We start from the raw sequence: 27,687 nt of genomic DNA, 5'->3' as shown, positions 1-27,687 counted from the left end.
ACCTCACCCTCTTGACAGGAACACACTGCGTCCAGGTCAGGTCACAGCACTGCAGCCCTACCTCAAACCTGTCAACCATCTCAGGCCCCTGCATAGCGCGAGCCTTGCCAACATGGTCAATGTTGCACTCATGAAAGTGCAGGTAGGTCCAAGCTGCGAACAACTAACACATAGTGTGGCACAACGTCTTGATTCAAGACACTATCAGACCCCCGTCAAGATCTCCTCAGTGCAGTCACTGTACAGGTCAACTCTGGCGCCTCCCCTTCCCCTCATCTAAGCTTTTACTCAAGTGAACATTTCAGATGTTTCCAAGTAGTGTTATTTGCTTTCAGTTTAATCCACACACTTTTATGCAAAAGTATTTTTCTACAATCTGAACTATGAAAGTCACCACAACCAATATAAAAAAAGTCACAAAACAGCTTGTTTTTTTCCCAAGACAATGACATTTTATTGCAAACAATACATTCGTTTTCAAAAACAACTCCTGAAGAACACTTTACACATTGTTCCATGGCCCTTTGCCTTACGGATAAAACAGAATCTGAGTGTATAACAATATTGGACACCAGTCATATATTGCACTGCAACAGTACAAGACTGCCTAATCGCATAAATTCAGCACTGGACATAGTTCTACACAGCACTTTTGTAAACTAGCAGTGTGAGAAAACTGAAGATAAAATAAAAACCACGCACGTATGAAAACTATCAAATAATTTTTCAGGGAATGATAAATGTAACAACCCAACATTATGACCGCGTGTGAGGATGAAACTTGAAAAATGCTAGTTAAAATGAACAAAACATGCTCCAAATTTACAGATGGGGCTGTGTGCTTCCATTGTTATTTAATGTACAAAAATATACAAAACACACCTTTTAGCTCTAGATCTACATATCATATCAATCTTTGAGACGGATCAAGCAACAGATATGGGTTCAGTGCAATGGGCAGGGAAACGCAATGAGGCTTAGCATACAACATTTTGACTTGTGAATCTTAACACTAGCATGAAATGCTATTTCCTCTCTTAACTGTTAGTAGAAGGAAGTGGGGCTCATTATGAGTTGTTGGGTACTGGGGGCTTAGCAAAATCGCATTTCACAATTAGGCGCAATAAATCCGTCCCAGTACCATGCAGTTATAAGTTAAACACCCCAGAAAGGGAATCACGATGCGAGACATTTTTCCGGTTGTAAAACCAGAGAAGTCACAATTCCTGAGGGCTTAGCACATACATTTACCACTTGCCCTGTGAAGGTAGTAAATGTACTTTGGAATACCTGTTCTGGTGGACAGAGAAAAGGGAAAGGGGAATAAGAGAGGGACGGGCATGTTTTTCTGCTCCCTGCCATAAGCCAGAATTACCAGATGGAAAAACTGGGTCGTGTTTTCCCACACCTCGAAAAAATAGGTGTGGAAACACTTAGCCACTTGGAATCAAGTACAGCAGAAATGCTCATTCAATTGCACTCCACTTGACTCCTAATCAGCCCCACTATAGTGTTTTAATATATTCGTCATTATCAAGGATGTAAAGAATTCACTAAAGGTCCTTGAAAAATGTAAAACGAGCACACTGCAGAAATAGATGCAGTACTTTGTCAAAAGACATGATGGGTAATTCTTTAGTATATTCCTTTGTTGCTGCCTAGACAAATGCACTCATTTAATCTCCTACATCCACTTGGGAATTCTCTCGGGCCAGATGTAGGTAAAAGCAGTTTAGCGAGTCCTTAATATCGATTTTTAGGGAATCGCAATTAAGGACTCACAAAATGCCATGTAGGTAAGAATCACAATATTTTTTGTGATTCCTTAATTGCGAATTGCAAATTGCGATTCGTACTCAAGGAATACCTTCCCATTCATTCCTATGGGGCTTGAGAATTTCGCACGCATGCGTGTGCAATTTCAAGGGTGCAAGGGACACCCTATTGCACCCCTGAAATGTGCATGTGTGCACGCGTGGCGCACATACAGGCCCTACGGGCATGAATGTGTGCCACATGTCACTTTAAAAAAAGCAAAAAAGTGCTTTTTTAAAGGAATTCACTAATTACCACCAACTTGAAGTTGGTGGTAATTTGCGATTCCTTAACGCCAAATCGCACTTTCTTTTGTGCTTCTTACATTGCATTGAAGGAATCGCAATTTGCGATTCCTTAAATGCAATCGCAAAATAGGGAATCGCAAATTTTGCGATTCCTTATTTTGTGGGGGCGTTTCTGTGCTACATTACAAACTGCTAATCTGCTAGCGCAAACGCTGAAATTATGCAAATGTAAGCCTTTACGATCGCAATTTGGTTTCCTACATCTGGCCCTCAGTCTATTAAAGGCTTCTTTATGCAATATTCAAGATTGAAGAGTAGAGTTTCCTGATTTGCACGTGATGCTCAAGGGAGAAAGCCAAGAACTCAGTGAAAACAAAATAAAGAAATCGTTGACAACTTTATTTGTGCCACATACAGCCCTCGGAGTATTGTTGTGAAAACACTGATTCTTTCTACTACCATTGATAGAAACAAGTTTGTCGGTATAGCTTTAGATTCCCTAAAGGCAAGATTTATTAATGTAAAAGTTTTAAGTGCGAACTTGACCGTAGATGGGTATCATAGAGTGCTTTACAAATGATTCTGAAGTAGAAAGCAAGACAACCAAGAAACATAAATGCTGACAATACCCGTTAGAAATCAGGAGGACAGTGAGTTAGAATCTAGGATGTGGTAAGTGAGTGCAAACCCTGAATGGAGAACTGTGTCAAACCAGTACCTAGATAAATTAGTCAGTGGGTTCAGGGTAGAGTTGTGTTCATTAAAAGCAGTTTGACATCTTTTTTGAAGGATGTGATTGAAGGGTTCAATCTGAGTTCAGGGGGCAGAGAGTTCCAGATTCTAGGGGCCAATCGGGAGAAAGCTCAGTTGTAGCTTTTCATTTCCCGAAATTTTAGAGGCTTCAACAGTAGGGTTCTGGTGCTTCTAGATGATCTGCCCCTGGCAGACAGTTCCAGTTTATTAGCTAGGTACCTCAGTGTGTTGAAGTGTAGAGCTTTATGGGTCATGCAAGCAATTTCCAGCTGTATCCTTGCATCATAAGGGAGCCAGTTTAGTGCCTTTGGATCTGGAGTGATGTGGTTGTTCCTTTCGGATCCAGTGATGAGCCTTGCAGCAAAGATGAAGGATGCCCTTAGTGGAGCGAACTTTGATCGCTCTGCAAGATCAGCCAATTCCAAGATACCATTTTTAAAACCTCAAGTGCAGTACTAAGACATGATTTAAGTAGGGCAGAGCAACCAAATATTTTATTTTATAGAAACAAACTAACAATGTTCGAATACATTACAGATATGCCACTCTATCAACCAAGAGAAGTGGAATTTTTCTGCTGTGAATTGCAAATCGCCTTTAACAAATGAATTATTTTGTAAGAATGTGTTTCTTGTAATGAACAGGTGTGTGTTCATTGTGAATCAGCGTTTCCACCATTAAAAGCAATTTGTTAGAACAACAATGTTTTGCTCTTACAATTTAGTGCAAGTACATTTCTTTGGCTTTTCAACAGATACAACTTCCATGTCATACAGTGGGCATGTTCAGACTACTGGCCGAGTAGTTGGGGCAAAAAGACAGATCGGAAACTCTAGAGTGGGGCACATTCAGGATTTGTGTTCAATATAAAGTACCTGAATTCACAACTATCATTTTTTCTGGACGAAATAACCTAAGGGATGGTGGCTGGACTGATACACAACAAATCGCTAAGGGGCAATAATAAATGACCTGAAAGAAACGTAGTACTGGGTTGAGCTATGGATGTAATAGTACTGTGGTGGGCACAGCCTAAAGCATAATGTATACAACTAGGGGGAGCAGTGAACTCAAAGACTACCCAGAGGAGCCTCGGTCTGAATCTTAAAGGTAAAGCTAAACTGGGCCGAATAGGCATCTTTGGAAACACAGTTCTTATTCCTACTGGGGAATGCAACAGCAAAAATATACAAATCCTGTCTACACAGACCAAACCAGCTTTCATTCAGACCTGAAGAGGGTTAGGAGGGACCCAGAAGTAAACCAGTTCCACTTACAATGCCGTTTGGAAAAGAGACAGGACCCATGCAGACCAAACTGTCATCTTCAGATAAGTTACTACAATGATGACTGAAATTCACACCAAAACCAGGCATAGTACCATTCATTTCCCTTTCAATTAGGTCTTGTGAACTGCTGTCTGTATCTTGTTAGGAATAAGGCTGGAAATCAAACCTAATACGATAGATTATGGCTCACAAGAAACCCTTAAATACAGCTGCTGTGCAGTAAGCGAGGATCTCCCTGACAGGAGGGCTGAAAGCAGATTTTAAAAACATTTTATCATCCAAGAACCCCTCATTGTAATAGAAGCTAATTAAATGGAACAGTAACCTACACATTTCGCCTTATTTTAGCTGTTTTTTTATTCTTTCTATAAACTGACAGATATTATTTGAAAATTGTAAGGATGCTGGGAAAAATATAAAATACATTCCATTAGGTACACATTATGTAATTTACAAAAGCAATTAGTAAGCAAAGTAGGGACAGCTAATCCAATTACTTGAGATTTCCTTACACCAGTTTATAAGTGTTACCTTCCAGCCCAACAATGCCATTAAACGAAAGCCAATTACTAGTATCATGTTAACACTTCTAGATAAAACCCAACAGAGTTAGCTTTATAATTGCAAAATGTGCTTAAGATTTAATGACTTGAAGAAACGACTGTGCACTGAAACACTTGAGTAATACAAAAATATTTCGCAACAACTGCCAAAATAAGGTTTTCAGAATGCAGTTAGGCACTGAAGCTATGTGTATCTGTGCTTACTCTAAAAAAATGAGCACCTTTGTATGTCCTTTGTTATATCCTAAACTACATGCAACAAACTGTAAGACAAGAGCGATGGATACAATTATAGTAACAGAACACGTTCTGCAAAACTACACTTTTAAACTCAGCATACATTCTAGAGCTAAAATGTGACAACAGTACTCAAAGATCACGAGGTCTGACTTTCCATACACTGCCTATAATAAAGGAAAATAGTTTTTAAAGAATTAACTTTTTTTACACAGTCTAGTTATGGCAGTGCAGTTTCGTCTATTATAAAATAAACGAAAGCGAGTACTGTGTATCATCTGAGAAACGTGGAACCAAAAATTAATGACATTGAACTCCAGTTCAGTACTGAAGCATATACTACAGATAAATCATATTAAACAAATGAGAAGGCTTTACACTTGAGAAAGAAAAAATCTCAGGTCTTAAAAATCAGTAGTGATGTAGAAATAAAGACAACAAACAAATGCTGACGCTCTAGATGCAGCACTTTACGTCTTAAACGGTGAGCCATTTGACTTTTTAAAAGCAAATGGTGATGTTAGAGAAATAAGATTATTTTCTGTTAATTACTAGGGCAAAAAACTAAAGCTGAAATGGAACCTCCAAACCAGACAGAGCACATTGGGTTTCCCTCTAGAGACAGATAAAAAACAAAACCAGATTCCATGCACAACAAATGCTGCGTTTTTTTAATCAGTCCCTTCAAAAAGTTTTTTTGGTCTGGATCAGGGGGGCCAACAGATTATTATTTTGCTTTGACTGGATGACTGACTCTGGGGAGAATGACATTCCTCAACTGAAATGAGATGGAAAGAGAAAAGGAAAGAGGTGGAAATTGTTTTGTCAAAGGATAACACCTTCACTCTTTCCTAAAGTTGCATAAAATTAGGTGACACTTTGTAGGCTTAGCGTAGCTACTCTTTCATAGGACACTTACAATTTAACAGGTGAGGTGTAAAATTGTAAGCAGAAACAAAGTTATTGAAAAACATTAGTTTCCCTCTTACTTTCACTCAAAGGTCAGTTTAGTTTTGATGAGGCAAAATTCAACTTGTAGGAAGCATGTATTAACACGACCTGGAGGTAAACCCACCAACGAACGCTATTCCCAGATCTCACGATTACAATCGGATCTGAAAACACTATTTCTAGTGGCCTTTCCTTGTTAGTGGAACTGTTTGAACTTCACTGGCACAGACAAGCATTTTTAAATGCATTGTACATTTTCCTTTCTTAAGTTTCAGGATGATTAATTATCTGGATTTCCTTCTATCATTATAAAAGACCTATATCCCTATGAAAGACCTCTATGATCTTCAAGGCACAAACTATGGGAAAGACTTCTATGGTCACGATTACAGAGATGAAAATACTAATAGCCGTTTTACAAGTGCAGGGTCAATAACACTGAGCATCGTTTTTTCTTCTTATTGTTCTAAATTACCCATTCAATTTCTCAAAACACCCTAAAAGCATAGCATTTTAAAATTGTACATATCTAAATCTTGAAAAAGACCCTTTCTCTACTCTGAATTTCCTTTCAAAAAAATTATTTGTTTATCAAGTTCAAACGAATTAAGGTACCAAGAGCAAACTGCACCAGATTGATGCTGGCTTGTACAGGAATTGATAGTTGAGAAAAGGGCATCGCTCAAGGTATATATGTATGTTTGATCCATGGTCCCTTTGGTACGGATCACTCTCTAATACACATTAAAAAAAGTATACATATTTATATTGCTTCAACTTTAAATAATACAGAGAAGTAAGTGCTTCTCACCTAATGTAATGTGTTTTATCTGATAAGCCTTGGTTCCTCCAAAGTACCCTTTATTTATCCACTATCTTCTGCAGGCAACTGCCCTTTTCTCCCTATGGAGAAAAAGGATGACTTGCCCAATTGTATAGTACAGAAATAATACGGAGTCTACAATTATGAGAGTGAGTCAAGATAACTATTAAGAAAATCTCAATCTCACAGGGTATAGGTGCAAAGCCCGGATACTATTCCATATGAAGATGCAATGTAAGGTCAGATGATATCACTAACAAACGTAACATATTGATTGCCCTTCTGTTTGCATAAACTTGTCTAGAAAATGCATGGACCACAGAACAGTGAAAGCCAATGTCTTAAACACAATTCCTGCACACAGTGGCATGCCAATGGAGATGCTCTGACTCTGGCATTGCAGTAATAGGCATAAGAGGGCCATCTATGGCGTTGGTCACGGTGCTCATCATTTGAAGTCTGGATTTTGGTCTAAACAGTCTTTCTGAACAACTGTGACAGTGCTACGCCGAAGGTGCCTAGAAAGAAAACACACCTAGGGTTCCGTCTTGTAGCTCCAGACAGCATAAGGGAAGAGAATGTACGAGACTGACCAAACTAAGAAGTACACGTATGGCAAAACGGAGGAGGAACAGAGGGTCACCAGGATACCTGGAAAACATAAATAAATAGGTGATGAGAATTAAAATGGCTGAAATGACAACAGATTTTACGTTAGGACAGGAAGCTCGTCACGTGCATAAATTCCCACTTCTCAGCTAAGATGCAGAATGAAACATCACATTGAAACTAACATTCAAGCTCAAAACCCCCAGCATTACAAATCTGTTGCTCCTTTAAAAAATATTTCGCAAGCGTATTTTAATTATTGCTATAAAAGTATCTGTTTAAATAGCATTTTATTTGAGATTTCATACTTTGATGTTTTCTGAATTGACAACTTTCACTTAGTTGATGATTTAGATTTACCTTAGTTCACACTCCAGAACCCTACAGTAATTTTATTATAATATTGACATTCTAGTTTACTATTTTTATGGTGGATTGAACTCATATTTTCATTACTTTTGCTTCTATTGCTCTGTGTGTTTCACGCAGATGTTGAATAACGGAGAGCCCACGCAAGACAGCACTGGTCCTTCCCTCTAAACTTCACAATGATAGTCTGCAGGGGAACTTTGTATGCTCCAGTGAGAATGTGTTGCTCAGGTAAGTGAAAAAATGGTATCTCCCAAATGTACACTGTCCACAAATACAAGCAGCAGTGCCATTAATAATAAGCAATTTTACAGAACAGGGGACCCTAGACATTGAGAATCAGAGTAAAAAATAGACATATACTGAATAGTATATATGACCTCCGCCCAGCCGGGCAGGTTTCTTTAATTATCCAAAAATTTTTTATGTTACTCAGTGTAAACGACAATTGTACAAAAGTGGGCACAGCCTGTGACCCACAAGAAACAAGAACAAAACAAGTGACACAAACAATTATGTAGAAGTGCACAAAGGCGGTCTGTACTCATTCCATTGGTAATACAGACTAGTATACAATCTCAGCAACCCATTGTTGTTCAGAATTTATGTAGTCAAATCAACATATGGTGCATTTAGGTCGACGACGTTTCGATGCAATTACACAATACTTGCATCATCATCAGGACAGAAAAATATATGTCATGTTTGTCTTGGAATTTTTTTTAAAAAGCCTCGTAATTTATCAGAGTGGCTCCATGGTAGGCTTTCCTCGGAGCGTTAAAAAGATAGTGTCATTTCCGTGAGAAGAATTGGGAGGATGTTCAAGCCGAAGGTCGCGCTTGGTCCTGGTTAGTGTTTCTGAGGGATAGTTAGGTGCAGCATGATGGCTGAAGGAGGGGGTTCTGGCGCGCCAGAACCCCCTCCTTCAGCCATCATGCTGCACCTAACTATCCCTCAGAAACACTAACCAGGACCAAGCGCGACCTTCGGCTTGAACATCCTCCCAATTCTTCTCACGGAAATGACACTATCTTTTTAACGCTCCGAGGAAAGCCTACCATGGAGCCACTCTGATAAATTACGAGGCTTTTTAAAAAAAATTCCAAGACAAACATGACATATATTTTTCTGTCCTGATGATGATGCAAGTATTGTGTAATTGCATCGAAACGTCGTCGACCTAAATGCACCATATGTTGATTTGACTACATAAATTCTGAACAACAATGGGTTGCTGAGATTGTATACTAGTCTGTATTACCAATGGAATGAGTACAGACCGCCTTTGTGCACTTCTACATAACTGTTTGTGTCACTTGTTTTGTTCTTGTTTCTTGTGGGTCACAGGCTGTGCCCACTTTTGTACAATTGTCGTTTACACTGAGTAACATAAAAATTTTTTGGATAATTAAAGAAACCTGCCCGGCTGGGCGGAGGTCATATATACTATTCAGTATATGTCTATTTTTTACTCTGATTCTCAATGTCTAGGGTCCCCTGTTCTGTAAAATAGCCTATTGCCCAAGGACCCTAGTGTGATTCCTTTTGGGTTTCCCTTGTCGTGTCAAAACATTAATAATAAGCAGTCTTGCCACTAAGAGTTAACAGTGCTCTGAGTTTTACAGTAGCACCCTAGTGTGTACCTTAGCTGCCATGAAGTTTGATTTCTTTTAAGGCTATCATTGCTGTAACAGAGATCATTTTGGATTGGTGTAACTCACGTTGGGCCATATTATCAAGAACGGCGCAAACATTATTGCCGCTTTAGCGGCATGAAACTACTGCTAAAGCAGCGATAAGGGGCTTGATAATATGCCCTAGAGAATTCCAATAGAAGCCCAGGTTTGATGTCCTTGACACCAGAACCTGGGCTTCTATTGGATTTCTCTAGAGCATATTATCAAGCCCCTTTTCGCCACTTTAGCATCAGTTTCCTGGCGCTAAAGCGGCGATAATATTTGCGCCATTCTTAATAATATGGCCCCCTATTGCTCACCTGAAATCTAAAGGACTCTCAAGAAATAAAGGGCCAGTGTCTGATTCTAGTTCATTTTTTATATAGCATTTCCACAAGGGAGTAAAACAGGGCAAACGCTAACTGTTCTACCCTGTTCAATTAGATAGGCACAATACACAGGATGATGGCTTAGAGAGCTCACGTGATTTGTGAGAAGCTGGCCTGGTATATGATGTCCACTAATGTGAGTGGGCACCTTGCACCAGTCCAGACAACCCCTTATGGTGATTAAGAGGTCTTAGACAACCTTAGAAACTCTCTAAGTGGTAGCTGTGGAGAGCAGGCTTCAGGCTTAGGCCAGAAGGAGTGTAAAGCAGCTTGTTTTACCCGAATGCAATCGTATAGTATATATCAAGTGAAAAAGAACCACACGAGGTATTTATAAAAATATGTATTTATTATATAATACTCTAACACGTTTAGATATCTCCTATCCATAGATAAGCACAATGCACAGAATACTTTGCAGTGAAACACAATAAATTAGCACAGAATACACAGGGGGCCCCAGAAGGTGCCCATCCATACACTAAGAAAGTGGTATAAGAACCACGACTCAGGTCAAGACAAGGTCTAGAGGATGTAGAAGTGCTGGGAACACAAGGAACCACCCAATGTGAGTAGATAGGGACCCCACGGAGAGTGTGTGCAGTGTGGGAAATGACCGCGTGATCAGTACAATTCTATGTGTAAGTCACTGTTGGATTTTTAAAGATTAAGGACCCTTGCCAGTGGACCCTGAAGAAAACCCATGGAAGACAGAAGGTTGGAGAACCACCCCACCCGTGGATACCCTGGCACCCACATTACCTACACCAGGGAAGCCGGGTGTATAGTCGTTAAATGGTGTCGGAAACCACAGTCGAACCCAATGGGGGACATCAGGAAGGTGCCGCTGCTGGAAAAAGAAAATGTGTCTGGTGGAATCCGAAGGTGGATTCTAGTTGAGAGGTACCTGCAATAAGAGGGTACAGTCTATATCACTCAGGAGTGACCAGGAGATCAGGAAGAAGTATGCCCACAAGTGTCAGGAGTTGCAGGAGAGTTGACAGGGACCTTGAGTCCGCAGCAGTGAGGAACAGGCGTCTCTGAGGAAGGCCAGGAGCCGTGCACAAGCTGTCCCACGTCAGATGTCGATTGCTGAGCGGTCAGTATCCGATGGGAGCACAAACACCGTTGGCAAATGCAACCTGCAGAAGTCAAAGAAGGAGCAATGTCCGGACCAGCAAAGTCCAGGGGACTCACCACTAGCAGGGGAGTCAGGGCAGGCCATAAGTAACAAAGGTGGCCCTCAAATGTAACCACAGGCAGGAGGCACTGAAGTAGTGAGAGGACCTAAAGCAGCTCTCTAAAAGATGCAGTCCACAATGCACAAATATGCTTTGGGGTCGAAGTTTCTGGTCACTGGAGGTGCTTGAGGTTGGGCCTACTTGGAGCCCGAAGTTCTTCTTGAAAGGAAGCCATCTAGCCTTCGCAACTGCAAGTTGCCACTGTGCACAGGGGTTCGGTTATTGCAACCCCCATGAGGGATACTGGCCTCAAACTTGGTGAGCTCAGGATCAACAGACCAGTTGACTTAGTTGCGGTGCTTGCGAAAGCTGGGAAGTGACTCCTTCACTTCAAGGGAGATTCCTTCAGGTGTCTTTGATGTCCACAGGCCTTGGAAGGTTTCTGTATGGTGCACAGGTGATGCAGCAGACTGGAAAGGAAACAAAGTGGAGCCCAAATGAAGTCCAGAGTGCCCAGACAGTAGAAGAAGTGGTGTCTGATCTGAATCTTGTCCCACGACGAAGTTAGGGACCCACCTACAGGTAAGCCCTTAAGTACCCTAAGGAATGAGTTGGGATGATTCAGAGGACCCTCCCAGGGGAGGGTCTGGACAGTGGGGAGGTTACTCATGTCCTTCATCCAGTTTTGCGCCAGAGCGGGAGCCAACGGCTCCCAGAACTGGTTTGAGCTGGACTATGCATGGCGACACCAAATGCGCCCCTCATGAAGACTGGGTGGCGCTGGCAAGCGCACTCACCCTGCCCCAATACTCGAAATCCTGTCTGGGAGGTGGTCACACCTCCCTGGGACAGGGTGCCTATTGTTCTGCCTTCCCCTGCTCGAGCTTGGCTCAGCAGCAGGAGGGCAGAATTGGGTCTCTTGTCAGCAGCAACCATTTTGTGCACTCCGGGTCTAGAAGGTAGGTAATGGGGACACTGAGAGCCTAACAGAGGGCTCTTCCAGTACTTGGAATCATACCTCCCACACCGTTTGCAGAGTGGGAGGTATGATTCCAACATGTATGACAACAAACATGATAGGAATCATTGCAGACAGTTTTGAGATGGTCATCTTGCTTCACCTACAACCCGGGAGAATGGACTCCGTAGGCTGTAGGGGTGTCCTGCTCATGCAGGGGCACACTCACACTTAGAACCAAGCACTCTGCTCTCAGGATAGCAAAGGCCTACTATAGGGGTGACATAGGTTTTAAGTGTAGTGACCCTAGATATAGGAAACCTACATCTTTAGTAAGTGGAGCTAACACTAGCTTACACAGGCAACAATGGCAGGCCTGTAGTTTCATTTTGAATGGTCTCCCATGTGTGGCATAATGCATTTTCCAACCTATGGAGGACCGCTGGGATACCTACGCCCTGGGTATCTTAGTACCATATACTGAGGACTGATAAGGGCACCCCAGTATCCAATCTCAAGTACTGAACATACCAATTTAAGGGAGAAAAAAGATAGACTGGGGTCCTGATTAGCAGGATCTTAGTCAGACCAGTCAAAAACAGTTTAGCACCAGGCAGAAAGTGAAGGTAACTATGCAGAAGGATCCTACCTTCCTCCATGATTCAAATGGCAAGAGCCACATTTCTATGGCAAGTACAGAATCTGGAAAAGTAGATAATGTATTTTGGGTGTAAAGTCTCTAGGGGTGTAAAGCCTGACCCTTACAAAAAGAGAAAAAAGCCATTCACAGATTATGTATCTCTCAGAACAAAGAAGATGCTAACAAACAGCTAGACATGTGTTAACTGAGAAATACAAAAAAAAGAGTTTAAAGAGAAGGTGGGTTCTTCTAATAGGTATGGCTGTCCTAAATACGAAAATTGCCCACAAGCACATGAGTCCCAGGCAATTTAGAAGAAACCCAAGAGTGAATACACTCATACTGTTGTTGAGGAGGATTTGGTTTATGATGTGAGCAGGATTATTGGTAAGATTATGAAAACAATAACTTTCACACTGAAAAACCTGCGTCAGAGAATACTGAGGTGGTGAAGACCTCTCAGGAGTTGAGCCCATTTCACCCTGTGGATACTCGCCACCTTGGCTCAAAATATGGACAATCATGGAAAATGTGGCGACATACCGTCAAGTAGAAGTATAAAAAAGCACTAGAGCCACGTTGGAGAAACTCAAAGCAAGTACAATTCTCCCATCGAATAATAACAGAAAGGCATGTCTCACAATGGATTTTAATGTAAACATTAAATACATATGTTCTCGACAATGGGACCTTTTTCTTACAAGAGCCGTAAAAGGATCTTCAATTGTATCCAGGTAATTACTAGATACTGGTGGTCCTTTAACAAGACTCCTAGACATGACACGAAAAGCATCATGCCTGGGGAATCAAGCTGCTGGTGTGGATAGAGGACACATTTATTTAAGGGAATACTAACACAACCACAATATCTTTAAAGGTAAACAGGAGGAAATCTATCTTCAAGAAAATAAGCTGTCAATAGATGTGGTTGTTAATGAGCAAGGTCCAAGGATGAGAGATAGTATGAGCTCCCACACCAAACTTTGTCATAGAATCAAATGCGAGTGGTGTGCTTGGGGGTACAAGAATTGGAGTATTAGGCACAGGTGACATGGTTTACTGAGGAAATACACACACATATATATATTACATCATTTGCTTGAAACATATGGCAGGCACTTTTGTGATCAGTTTACCTAAGGTCTGGAGCGAATATTTGAGAACAGATATTTTATAACTCTTAAGGTGCAAAAAATAAACTAGGGGGAATCAGACTGAAGAAATTAGCTAAATTAACCAAAGTAACAGATTATGGTTTATATTATGGAAATTTAAAAGTGACATCACATTAGAATTCAAAGAAATCTCAGCTGTTTTAGCTAATGGAAATTAAAACCACAAGTATTTCGAAAGACTGTTAGTCTGCCCGGCCATTTTTTATTTTAGCTTTGCCTAGAACGTTTATGTGGGATCCTAGCTCAGTCAGAGATTACTGGGCCTCTACTATCATAACTGAGGTAATTCACCATTGGTGTCCCTGGCTATTATATGGTTGAATTTAAAAATAATGACCAAGTACTTAACATTAAGCCTAGAATTGAATCCCAATTTTACCTTTAGCGATTCAAGTGCTAACTGAATTAATTGAGTTTTAGACTCTTGCAACCCAGTTGACACAGTTTTGCTATTTAGACAGTTTCTACTCATTTCAGTGGTATACTTTGCAAAACAAAATTACTTTATTATGCAAAAGGAAATATACTATGCACGAATTGAAAGATGGCATAGAAAAACAGAAATCTCCAGCACCACCCCTATTCGAGATAAGACCTCAAACACTAGTATAGTGTTTTATAGCTTTATAGCCCGCTGTAGTGGGCTATACTGGCCATTAAAGGCCTGCTCTAGCATTAAAGGTTTGCGCCGAAGGCGAGCGCCTTCAACAAGGGAGTGGGCCTTTAATGGCCAGTATAAGCTATTAGAACATTCTGCCCTGAGGGCAGAATGCTCTAATTAGTCAAACAAAGGTCTCTCAGAGCCTGAGGCAGTTGAAATCCCCTCTGCTCCGAAGCCTTTGTTCACAGCTCCTGCTGTGAATGTTCTACAGCTACCACAGACATGGGCATAGAAGGGTGGAGCCCGGATGGAGGGGAGAAATGCGAGGCGGACGCCTGCAGTCATATCCCTAGGCGCTGAGTTTACAAACGCCTTAGGGTTTAACAGCACCTGCTGCAGAGTTTCTTGTTTGTCCAACAGTTTGCAATCAACCATACAAATGTCAAGATCGCTCTGGTGATTAATGTTAATGTCATTTTTTATTATTTTAGTTACTAAAAACTATAACAATGTATATCCGTACAATAATAATAAAAGTATATCCATACAATAAAATGAGCAACCATAATCATCGATCACATTAAAATTATTGTTAAGAAAACAAGTTCCATTGCAAGGAAAGAAGAAATAAAAACGTATTTTTATGCTAGCTCAGATTCCTCAATAGAGACCCTTCTGCTCACTGCACCCCACTTATACAAATGGGACCACTTGGGCTGAAATGCGTACATGGCAAAAGGAGCAAAGACTTGGGGCCCGATTCACAGAATGAACTTAAGACTAAATCCTAAACTTACTACTATTTGGTATTCACAGAATGCACTTACTACTTTCGGGATTCACAGAGTGAATTTACTACTTTCGGGATTCACAGAATGAACGTACTACTTTCGGTATTCACAGAATAGATTTAAGACTACTAACTTTACACCCGCACTCGGGCCGGAAATTCCGGCCCGGAGGCGGAGCTTCTGGCTTGAGGGTGGAGCTTTCGGCCCAGAGGCGGGGCTTCCGGCCTAGAGGCGGAGCTTGCGGCTTGGAGGCGGAGCTTCCGGCTCAGAGGTGGGGATTTAGCCATGGCTGAAATCTCCATCTCTAGGCCGCAAGCTCCGCCTCCGGCCGCAAGCCCTGCCTCCGGCCCGCAAGATCCGCCTCCGGGCCGCAAGCTCCGCCCCCGGGCCGGAAATTCCGCCTCCGGGCCGGAAATTCCGTCCCGAGTGCGGACGTAAAGTTAGTGGTCTTAAATCTATTCAGTGAATACCGAAAGTAGTAAGTTCATTCTGTGAATCTCGAAAGTAGTAAGTTCACTCTGTGAATCCTGAAAGTAGTAAGTGCATTCTGTGAATACCAAATAGTAGTAAGTTTAGGATTTAGTCGTAAGTTCATTCTGTGAATAGGGCCCCAAGTGCTTCATATAGTGCAGGAAGATGATTTGCACGAAAGCTGACAACTTAGCATCTTCGCAGAAGACTGCGTAACTGCTGGGTCTAAAAATCCTTTCTCAAATACAAATGCTGATAAGGGGAGTTGGCATGCAAAGGAGGTGCAAGGGGGAGTAGTGGTTTAAAAAGAAAAGAAAAATACAAAAAACAATGAACCATGCCAAACAGTGTCTTTTAGGAGGATCAAAGAAGAGTAGGGGCATGGTTAATAATGGTGGGATAAAAAGACTATTGTCTTACAAAACTGGCCCCTTGAGTGAGCATCGTGATAGTATTTGCCTCTGTCCCGACTACATTGCCTTTATTAGTCAGAGAGCCCCTTGGCTGCACAACTGAAACAATTTAGGTTTTCTATGTGCAGTAATCCGTATCAGCTTTTGTGCAGTAGTGATGTGACGAGGCTTAGAAATTTGTGTTTGAAGTGGAGCCCTTAGTACCTTGACAAATTTCTCGCACCTCGATAAGGTTCTTGCATCGGACTGAGTGAAAGATAGAGATGATGCCTCCAGACTCTTGCGAACCGCCTGGGTCAGGAAGATTGGCCTCAGCAAAGACCTTTTAGAGGCATCTTGCTTTGGACAAGATGCAGCCATGATTTACGTCTCTATCTGCATAGCCTGCATGTCCCTCCCTCAACCTGATGGGCCCATGCCAGATTGAAGTCAGCCTCTGGTAATCTTTGCAAGTACATACACAAGATTTCTCTGCGTGTCTGTCCGTTAATGGCTTCTGAAAAAATTTATTGTGGCTTCCCTACCAGGGTAAGAGTTATTTAAGGGAAGTAAGATGGCAGACTTTATTAATGTTCCTGCTGGAGAGAGATGGAGATTTGTCTAGTGGCAGTTATCGACTCATCATAAAGTAGCGCTGAGGATTAGGAAAATGCTACTTAACAGTATGCATCTGTTCTTGGCATGTAGAGCTACACACTGTGCATAGATGGCCACCTAGTGTTGGGCCCGGATGTTTGCAGTTTGTTTTTGTTGTAGAAAAGTCTTTGGAAGTCACGGGATAGGTGACTCCTCCTTTGGATGATACTGCGCATGGGCATCAGCTCCATCCCCAGATTGTTTTTCGCCATTAGGGAAGTGATGGAGCTGTACAAGAAGTAGTGATGTCCATGTGGTTTGTATCTAATTAAGATAATACTGGAACAGATAAAGGTAGGGCGTGGCAGGTGGGCGTGTGTAACTCTGCAGCTCTACATGCCAAGAACTGATGCATACTGGTAAGTAGCATTTTCCGTTCGAGGCATATGAGCTGCAGATTACACACTGTGCATAGATTGTATAGCAGTACCCACCTTACCGGCGACCACCCGTATCTGTTGCAGTTGTTTGAAGTAGAGTTTTTAGTGCAGCCGGGCCCACAGTGGCTTGCTGCTTAGTTTGCACATCTACACAATAGTGTTTTGTGAATGTGTGCGGTGTAGACCATGTAGCTGCTTTGCATATGTCATCTAAGGGAATGGAATGTTCCCTAAGAATGCCATGGAAGCCCCTAACTTTCTTGTAGAATGGGCTTTTGGAGGAATTGTTAACGTACGTTTAGCTTTCTGGTAACAAATTTGTATGCATTTGACAATCCACCTAGCAATTCCAGATTTTGATATGGGGTTGCCTTTATATGGTGGTGAAAAAGACACAAAAAGCTGTTTTGTTTTGCGAAAACTTTGTGTTCTTTCTATGTAATAAAGTAGCGCTCTTTTGACATCTAAAGTGTGTTGAGCTCTTTCAGCCGCTGTTTGTGGCTGCGAGAAGGATACGGGCAGCTCCACAGATTGGTTTAGATGGAATGGTGAAATTACTTTTTGAAGGAATTTAGGAGTAGTACGAAGAACCACTTTGTTATGATGCATTTGCAGGAAAGGTTCTTGAATGGTAAATGCTTGCAGTTCGCTTACTCTTCTAAGAGAAGTAATGGCTACTAGGAAAGCTACTTTCGAAGTTAGGAATTGCAATTCATATTTGTGTACAGGTTCAGAGGGAGGCCCCATGAGACGTGTGAGAACGATGTTTAAGTTCCACACTGGTGAAGGTGGTGTTCTGGGAGGGATTATTCTTTTCAGCCCTTCCATGAAAGCTGTTATAGCTGGTACTCTAAAAAGAGATAGGCGTTGTCTATTTTGTAAGTATGCTGCTATAGCAGCAAGGTGTAGTCTGATAGACGTGTATGCTAAGTTACACTTTTGAAGGTGTAGGAGGTAGCCTATGATGTGTTGAATAGACACATCCAGGGGGTTTATGTGATTGTTTTGACAGTATATCACAAACCTTTTCCACTTAGCAGCATAACATTCTCTGGTAGTGGGACATCTAGCTTCTTTGATGACGTTCATACATTCTTGAGGAAGGTTAAGGTAACCAAACTCTATGACTTCAGGAGCCAGATCGATAGGTTGAGCTCAGCTGGGTCCGGGTGTCTGATCTCTCCATGGTTCTGCGTTAATAAGCGTGGAGATGGGCTTAGTTTTTGGTGTGGCACCACAGATAGTTGCAGTAGTGTGGTGTACCAAGGTTGTCTGGCCCAAGTTGGAGCAACTAGAATGAGTGTTAGGGAATGTTGCTGTAGTTTGCTTACCACTAATGGAAGTAGTGGGAGAGGAGGAAAAGCGTACGCAAATTGGGTGTGGGTATCTGCCGGCGAAGTTTGGGCATTTTGCATTTTCGTGGGTGGCGAAGAGGTCTATCTGAGGTTGTCCACACGTTTGGAAAAACGGTTGAAGAACTTGCGGATGAAGTTCCCACTCGTGGATCTGCTGTGTCTGTTGACTTAGTAGATCTGCCATGGTGTTTTGTACTCCTGGGACATGTTGGGCTAAGAGGAAGATCTTTAGAGGTATAGCCCATCTCCATATCTGCTGTGCTAACTGAGAGAGCTGCAGAGAGTGTATCCCGCCTTGTTTGTTTATGTAGTACATCGCTGTCATATTGTTTGTGCGGACTAAGGCAGCTTTCCCTTAGAATTGAGTTTGAAATGCTTTTAGGGCTAGAAACGCAGCTAGCAACTCTGAGTGGCTGATGTGGAGTAGCTTTGGTTGCGGTGTCCACCTGCCTTGCATGGTGTGATGCAGTAGGTGAGCTCCCCAGCTGGAAAGCGACGCGTCCGCTGTCATGATTATTCAGGGAACTGGCTCTAGGAATGGTCAGCCCTTTGAAATGTTTTTTGTGCTCCACCATTGCAGAGAGCGATGAGTCCAACTATCTACCAACACTAGGTCTGTTAATTGACCAGGAGCCTGGTTCCACTGTCGTGCTAGGCACTCTTGAAGTGGATGCATTTGCAGTCTTGTGTGAGGTACTCTAAATATGCAATATGCCATCATTCCAATGAGTTGCATGAACACTCGAGCTGGAAGCGAGTGTTGTGGTTTGAATTTTGTTAGGAGCGTTTGTACACTTGTTATCCTGGCTGGAGAGGGATAAGCTAGTGTTAATTGGGTGTTTATTGTAGCGCCGAGGTATTGTTGTGTGTGCGAGGGTAGCAGATGTGACTTCGTGTGATTTACTGTGAATCCCAATTTGTGGAGTAATAGAATTGTGGCGTGAGTGTGTTGTACACACTGGCCGTATGAGTTTGCTTTTATGAGCCAGTCGTCCAGATATGGGAAGACGTGAATCTGCTGTCTTCTTAAGTGTGCTGCCACGACTGCTAGGCATTTGGTAAACACTCTTGGTGCTGTTGTGACTCCGAATGGGAGCACTTTGAACTGGTAGTGCTGCCCGTCTAGCACAAATCTGAGATATTTTCTGTGCACTGTGTGGATGGGAATGTGGAAGTAGGTGTCCTTGAGATCTAGAGTGACAAGGAAGTCGTTTTGTAACAGGAGCAGAAGGACTTGTTGAAGTGTGACCATATGAAAATGGTCTGACTGTATGTAAATGTTTAGAGATCTGAGGTCTAGAATAGGTCTCAGAGTTCCGCCCTTCTTTGGAATTAAGAAATATAGGGCGTATACTCCCTTGTTGTGCTGATGCTTTGGAACTATTTCTATTGCATTTTTCTGCAGGAAGATACCACTTTTCCTGTCTGAGCAGTGTCAAATGTTCTTGTGACATTGGACGCTGTCTGGGTGGTATGTTTGAGGGGTGGATGTTAGTTCTAGACAGTAACCTGACTGGATTATTTGAAGCCCCTTCCTCTCTGATGTGATGTTTTCCCAGGCTGGTAGATATTGCTGTAGTCTTCCCCCGACCGGAGTGGAATGGGGCGGGGGAAGGGAAGGGGAGTCATTGGTTAGGGGTGGAGGCAGAGCGGGAATTGTTGGTCTTGCCTCTATCCTTGTTCTTTAACCTCTGTAACTACCCCTTTGGTAGCCCTTACTATATGTAGATAGTGTGGGGCTTTGTAGGACGTGAAAGGTGTGTTTGAAGCGTATCCTCTGTTGGTACCTCTATAGGATGAGCATCGAAATGAACGTCTGGGAGCCTGCGACTGCAAGGGTTCCATAGATTTTGCTGTGTCTGTATCCTTCATTTTTTCGATGGATACATCTACGTTGGGTCCAAATAAGTATTGCTCATCAAAGGGTTGGTTGAGTATAGCACTTTGTACTTCAGGTTTAAAACCTGATATGCATAGCCACGCATGTCTACGCAGCAAAACACTTGTGTTAACTGCTCTGGAGGCAGTGTCTGCTGCGTCAAGTGCACAACGAATTGAGGTGCTGGTATTATTTTTTCCTTTTTGGATAAGCTAATTAGCTCTATCTTTGTACTTATCCGGGAGGTGCTGCATCGGTGACTCTAGTTCATCATAGTGTGCTCTGCCGTAACATGCCAATAATGCTTATGTATTGGCGATACGCCACATGTTTGCTGCTTGGGAGGCAGTTCTCTTTCCTGACGCATCAAGGAGTTTAGACTCTTTGTCAGGTAGGGGAGCCTCACCTGACGTTTGTGATTTAGCCCTTTTGAGTGCGTTTGAAACTACAAGCGAGTCTAGGGGAACTGGGCCTTTAATATATGCTGGATCGGAAGGTGCAGCCTTATATTTCTTCTCTATTCGTGGGTTAATGACCCGAGTTGTAACTGGTTCTTTGAAAACCTCAGCGGCGTGTTTAATAACTCCTTTGAGCATGGGTAAAATGGATGAAGATCTTTGTGCATTGTCAAATGTTTCTAGTAGGAAGTCTTCCTCTACTGTGTCGTGTTGCATATCCACCCCATGATACTGCGCAGCTCTGTGTACCAACTGATTAAAGCCCATAGTGTCTTCTGGCGGGGAAGGCCTAGAGGGGTATATGTCATTTTGAGGGACATTTGGAACGTCTGGCGTGTTATAATCGTTCCATGGGTCAGGCGAGCCTGGGGGAATAGATGGATCATCTGCGTTACCCCCTATGTCATCAGAGCTCTCATCCCCATTATCATCATGTTGTATGATAGAGTGTGTAGGGGAATGTTGTGGCAGCGGAACAGTTGGTTATGGCATAGGTGGAGGAGAAGGGGAAGGCACTCTTAGCGGGGAAGTAGCCATGTCCTTCTTCTTTGGAGGAGGAGCTGGTGTTTCTATTGGTCGTTTCTTTGAACTTAAAGTTAGTCGACCAGTAGTTAGATCTTTCACCAAAGTCTTTTGTGCAGGGTCTGGGTGAAATAAGTCCTCTGCAGAAGTGTGATCTTTCGGTGCGGAGGAAGGTTTTGGCACCGAAGTAGCTTCTTTTGTTTTTTTGGTAATGTCTTTTACAGGAGAAGCCGGGATCTTTTTCGGCTCAGAATGTTTTTTCGGCTCCGATGATTTTTTCGGTGCAGATGAAGGTTTCGGAACGGGTTGTTTCTTCGGATCCGAAGCTTTCCTTGGCTCCGACCTTGGTTTTGGTGCCGAGGTAGTAACTGTCTGTTTCGGTGCCGATGGTTTCGATGTGGGAGTGGCAACCGATGGTGTCTTTTTCGGTGCCGGTAGGTTGCGTTGGCACCGTGTAGAGGTCGACTCGAGCCCGAGTCGCCTGAAGGCTTTGTTAGCTTCTTAGCCGGGCCCGAAGGTGGGGCAGTAGAAGCAGTGTCTTGGTGTGTACCTGAAAGCGAGGGTGTGACCGGAGCCTTTTTGGGGTGTGTCGAGGAAGGGTCGGGGTCGACGGTCTTACTTACGACCCGCTGTGTTGGATTGCCTTCCTCTACATCGGAATCTTCTGCCTCGGAGTTGCTGTCGACGCCATGTTGTTCTGGGACATCGACGCCTTCCTCGAAGATGTAGTCTGGAATCGGAGCTGAAGAGCGCTTAGACATTGTTCTCCGAGCTCTTTGGTCCCGGATCGTCTTCTTGGAGCGGAAGGAGGCACAAGCAGAACAGTCTCTGGCCTCGTGCTCCGGGGAGAGGCAAAGGATACACACCAAAGAAGGTCGGTGTGGGGAAACTTCGACCCACATTGAGGACACTTTTTAAATGGCGTCCTTTCCATGAGCTGGAGTCGAGGCCTAGTTGGGCCCAAAGGCCTTCGACGACGACCGGAATCGAAGTCCTCGATGTTGATAGAGTAGCGTCGGCTGAAAACGCGTTCTAAACGAAATTCTCAAAGCTGGTGAGGATTGCGTGTCGACGGAAATCGGTTCCAACACGGAGCGCTGGAAACACATCTGAGCCCGGTGCCTGAAAAAAACAATCTGGGGATGGAGCCGATGCCCATGCGCAGTATCATCCAAAGGAGGAGTCACCTATCCCGTGACTTCCAAAGACTTTTCTACAACAAAAAAAAACTGCAAACATCTGGGCCCATGCACAGTGTGTAATCTGCAGCTCATATGCCTCGAACATATGCTTTCGGCAAAGAATGTGTACCATGCAGATCACAAAACTGTGTTTTATGTGGATAGCTCAGCGGGTAACTGCCTTTGTCACAGATATATTTTTTCTGCTTGCAGTTCATATGTTACAATCCCAATATAGCGCAGTGACCCATGAACTGTCAAAGAGTGGCATGCCAACTGCATGATATAGGTGAGACCCTGCCCTCGTGCACCAGGGGAGAAGAATGCCCAGAGTAATGTACTAGACCCCCTGTGCGCGTTAGCAATAGTGAAAACAACTCTCTCTCCAGTCCTTTGAAACCACCCTTCCCCAATAGGACATAAAACCAGGCCAATAAAGTGCAATAAGAAGCAAGGTGCTGGACTGGAAGACCAGGATAAACAAAAGAGAAAACCTTCAAAGTGACAAAAGACAGAACACAAAAGTGTCTGAGGGAGACTAAGGCCTTGGGATGCATATTTATCCAATATTTATTTATCTTATCAACACCAACACAGCGGGAGATAGTAATGCCAAGCCAATAGGCAAGCCAAGGAGATGCTCCCCACCCGCAAAGCGTTCTAGAGCAGAGGCCGCCTTCTCTCAGAAAAGACGGGAGCCAACAAAGAGCATGCCGCATGCAATGCTTGGACATCTCCAGAAAAGTCAGTAGTCCTCGCCAGATGTGGTGCTGGAGAGGGCCATCAACAAAGAAATCACTCTTCCCATTGAATCTGTTATGCTCAGGCCACAACGAAAGGTGAACTTTGCCACATCTCTCTCGTTGGCAACAGCCCGAGAAAGTGTGGCTCGGGCCTCCTCCGAGACCATTGGCTGCACTTGTGCAACAGAGTCCCAGATTACGTAGGAACAACGACCAGAGAGGCATGCAGTGTTTACTGACCTCAGTGCTAGGCTAGCGGAAGAGAGCATTCTTTTGCCAAAGGGATCCAGTCTCCTGGATTCTCCACCCCGTAGAGTGGAAGAGAAAGTGCCAAGGTTGATTCTGAAAGTGGAAGCCTGTACCACCAAGCTCTCAGAAGTGGAGTTCGGGGTGAGGAAGTTCAGGGTGTCGTGGAGCAGGCATGTTTGGTGGCGGGCAAACATCCTGTGCACAGGAAACCCTGTGTAGGGCTTGAACCCTGCCCCGAAGAGGACGTCGGTGACAACTTCATTACAGGGAGCAGGGGTTCAGAAGAGGTAGTCTCAGTTTGAAGCATCTCCATCAAGATATTATTCTTGACTACCACTGAGGAAAGCGGAAGGTCCAAGACCTATGCACCACCATAACAAAGAGGCTGACTCCTCCGTAGTCACAGTAGGAGGGGAGAAAAAGTAATTTTCTGGAGAGGTGTCTAATAACTGGCAACCGCCAGATCCTCATATCAGGTGTCCTCGGTATCATCCAATGGATGCTTCATCCAAACGGTGGCAGTATTCATCAGGGTCTTCTCTTATTTATCCATTATACCAGGCCTGTCACAGACAAAAGGCACTGGCTGTGACCCAGAAGGCATGGCTCTGTACTGGATGACCCTGGAACCAGTGTCATGTGACGCTTGTCCTGCGCCGTGTCAAAGTCAAGGACAAAAGGGATGGGGTAAACTATGCCGGGGCGTTAGAATGCGAGTGGGTGCAGTACAAGGTCTCGGTCTCTCTGGGGCACTGCACCAGATCCAGCACGGGATCCATGGGGCCAACTCGCGCCCAGGTTGTACCCACCAGCTTTTTCATGCTGGGTGCAGGAGCCCCTCCCCACCTAGATTTGACAGGATACACCTATTAGGGATTTAAGATCCCTAGGAGGAGAAAATCTCTCTACGCAGATATGCTCCTGTACCTGGCAGACTTCTCTACTTCTAGCAGCTATCTACATTTTCTTGCAGTCTACAAAGCATTGTGCAATTTACATACAATGCTAGACTAACAGTTCCTTAATTTGTAATCAACAGTTTAACGATTTTAGTTGAAAAAAAAACATTTTAAATTAAATTCTGGTTCAAGTTTTAAATCAGTCTACTTACCCACTAGAAACACTATCTTTTTCCACGGCTGTGACTCCAGAACTTTATCATGAGGGTAGAAACCTTGGTCTACCATAAACAGTATCATCACAACAGCGACAATTCGCAAGACCACCAAATGTCCTCCAGTTAACACAGAAGTAGAAACCAAGATTGCTGAGGCATAAGTACAAGGGAGACCACGGTACATAAAAGGAATACCTACATGGGGAAAAAATAAAAAATAAAAAGTCAAAAAAACAACAACAAGAAGTTGGATATTTAAAGCCAATGGCAACATCATAATGACTCATGTACGACCACACTAGATGCTATAGACAGGCATACTTTACTTTAGGAAAAGAAGTAAAACAGATTCAGCCTTTCCTATGCTCAAGAAGCACCATAAGACGTTTGCTAGATGTAACGCTGGATACGTGAGCCAGCAATCAATTACAACATTTTGTTTTCTAAGTGCATTCCACACAACTTATAAGTCATTGAAGTTTGTTTTTGAGTAGTTTCACTATTTTTATGTATAAAGTTTTATATAGGGCAAACTAGACCCACCTCCCTTTTATTTTATAAATATTTTCTTTCAAAACAGTTTTAGGTGATTGCAATAACAGTTTTCTTTTTTTATATCTCAACTACAGACTATAGTAAGACATATCCCATAAAATAACAATACTTAAGAGTGTGCTAAGGGTCTGACCACTGCTCGAGTCGCCTCAACTATCTCATTTGCTCACTTCTTACTCAATTACTATCCTCAATTCTTATTGCATGTCCCCCTCCCTTGGAGGACACCTCGTTTACTGTCATTAGAACTTATTGTATTTGGCCTCTCCATGGGTGACATTTCGGGAACTAATTTTTTTCTTTCAGCACTATATGGTAGTGTGTGTGTGTGTTACTGCTCTCTCCCTTGGGTGTTGATTTCCCCCTCACATCTTGACCCTTGCACTCCTCACCACGTCAGTTTGTCCGTTGCTTCACCTGCCCACCCACCCCTAATCCCACCTGACTTTTTATTTATTTATTATTCTAACCGACCCCTCCTCTGGCCGCTTTTCTACCTCTCTTTGAACATCACTTTTGCCTTCACCACCAAACCCTAACTCCTTTGTAGTTTTGTGGTCTTCGCTGATCTTGTGCATTTGTGGAGATTTATTTGGTGGTATGCATGCAAAAGCAATGATGTAGTCGTTCTGCCTTATTGATGATACCCAATTGTTACAGTCCTCCAGTTCCTCATTCTTCCTAAGAAAAATATAACGGAATGGAGGGGAATACACATGGTCACTGCTTAAAAGTAGTATTGGCTCATCAAAAATTTGAGCATCTGTCACAGCCTTTGTAACTCCATAAACCTCCTCTCTGAATGGTCAGATTGTTGATGGATAAGACTGTCTTAAAGGAACTGGTCCATATGTAGTAGTTTGCATTGCTGGAAAGAGTAAGGCTGCTGACGGACACTCGTAGATTTGGGTGCATTCGTTTTCTCAAGTGCCTTAGGCACGTGTGGACCAAGTAAATTAGGAACCAAAAAACGGTAAATCCAACCAGTATTGTACTGCATGAGAAAACCTGGAATATGTAATGATCCAAGTCAACATAAAATTACGCTGGTGTTAATGGGACCGCCCACCAAATCTACCACATCTACAGTGCTGTGTATGCCGGCGTTGAAAATGATCTTCCCTCTGTGATAACTTTCTCTCTTCTCCTCTCTTCTGATATTTAGCTGGAAGGAGTTGGAGATACTCTTAAATTTTTTCCCACTGGAAGTCGTTATATCGGCGAAGTTTACGATACACCACAAGGTTGCAGAGCCCATTGAAACTATAGCCCACTTCCACAAGACATTGTTCTTTTAAAAACAAATTATCAGCAGGTGGCCCTCTGCTGTTCACTTGGTTACCTGGTAGTGTCCGAGGAGATACAGCACTTCTAAACTAAAGCGGATCTCGTGGTGTAGGTTTGCATTTACACTTTACTCCTGGCATTATGCTGCATGTCTTTACTGGATTATTTAAACATTCTGCCAATTTCTTTAAGACTAACTTAAGATTCAGTAAAGCTATAGACTGTTCTCTCTCCCGATGAGCACTATATAAAATCAAATACAACTCTGACTTACCGCTGTGGAAAAAACACAGTCGTGTGAAGACTGCCAACACATAGACTATGACAAGCAAGCCATCAAGAATGCCATCAGATTTGAGAAGCAGAGCTGTAGCCATGCCAAAAGTTGTGAAATCGGCATAATCATCCAACTTGGCACCTGTACAAACAAAGAGAAAAACATTTCAACATGTAGAAAGAACTATATTTTGCCTCTACTCTACCCACACACTTCTGCATCTTTTAAATAATGCTTTCCAATTCCAGAATATCAGCACAACAAACTCTGGCATGTCATGGGTGACTGGAAATTTTACAAAAATTGTAAGATTAAACTATTACCACACAATTCTCATTCTTAGATCATAGGGGCCTATTCACAAATGTAACTTAGGTCACAAACGTATGTTTATGACTGAATTTACTTTTTTACATCTAGCAGAAATTGACAAAACATTTTTAGGCAGTGCTAAATTCACATAATGATGGGTAGGTAGGTATTTGCAGCCATCCGACTCGGGGGGTGGGAATGTGGGTGCCATTTTGTGGGCATTTCAAAACTACCCCAGTGACATCCTGAAAAGAATCGTATTTTCTAACAGAGTATAGTCAATGATTGTCTGGCCTGTGATAAGGGCCTATCTATCCCCTGGCTAGGATGTATGACGTTACAACGCAGGCTATTAGAACGCCTGCCTTTACAACACAGTTTTTACATCGCATACCTTTCCAACGCATAGCGCTTAGAGGTGCTGGATAGTGAAAAGTTTTGAAAAGTTTAATTTTCTATTCCAACTCCAGTCCCCGTGGACACTAGGGAAGGTGTTGGATAGAAAATTAAACTTATTCCCTATCCTAGAGCGCCCCCTAGCGCAATGCGTTGTAATGGTTTGCGTTGTAAAGACCGCGTTGTAATGGTAGTGCGTTGTAAACGTTTCGTTGTAAAGGCTGTTTACCCCCTGGTTAGCCTATGTCAAAAAATCCTTGGAAAGTGTGGGCCAAATAGATATGTTTTTGGTAAGAGAGCCATAGACTGCCACTTGTAGGAAGCAAGAGAAGCATTGATTACTGGAGAAGGCTGAAATAGACAGATTGCGGGCCGAGAGTAAGCAAAG

At 42.9% G+C, this 27,687-nt stretch overlaps 1 protein-coding gene across 3 annotated transcripts in view; it reads right to left on the bottom strand.

Annotated features, from left to right (window-relative positions):
• Positions 1–429: 429 nt before the first annotated feature.
• TMEM269 (transmembrane protein 269) overlaps positions 430–27,687 on the bottom strand; it is a 146,699-nt gene continuing 119,441 nt past the window's right edge. For all 3 annotated transcript variants that reach the window (XM_086921615.1, XM_086921614.1, XM_086921613.1), the window contains 3 exons: positions 26,589–26,732; positions 24,467–24,667; positions 430–7,330 (listed from right to left, as the gene is read on the bottom strand). In XM_086921615.1, coding sequence (XP_086777741.1) covers positions 7,215–7,330; positions 24,467–24,667; positions 26,589–26,732 — 461 coding nt within the window. In that variant the 3' untranslated portion in view covers positions 430–7,214. The remainder of the gene's footprint in view (positions 7,331–24,466; positions 24,668–26,588; positions 26,733–27,687) is intronic.

Source organism: Lissotriton vulgaris, chromosome 5 (assembly GCF_964263255.1).
Source record: "Lissotriton vulgaris chromosome 5, aLisVul1.2, whole genome shotgun sequence".
NCBI lineage: Eukaryota > Metazoa > Chordata > Amphibia > Caudata > Salamandridae > Lissotriton > Lissotriton vulgaris.
This window is presented reverse-complemented; position numbering and strand designations above follow the sequence as displayed.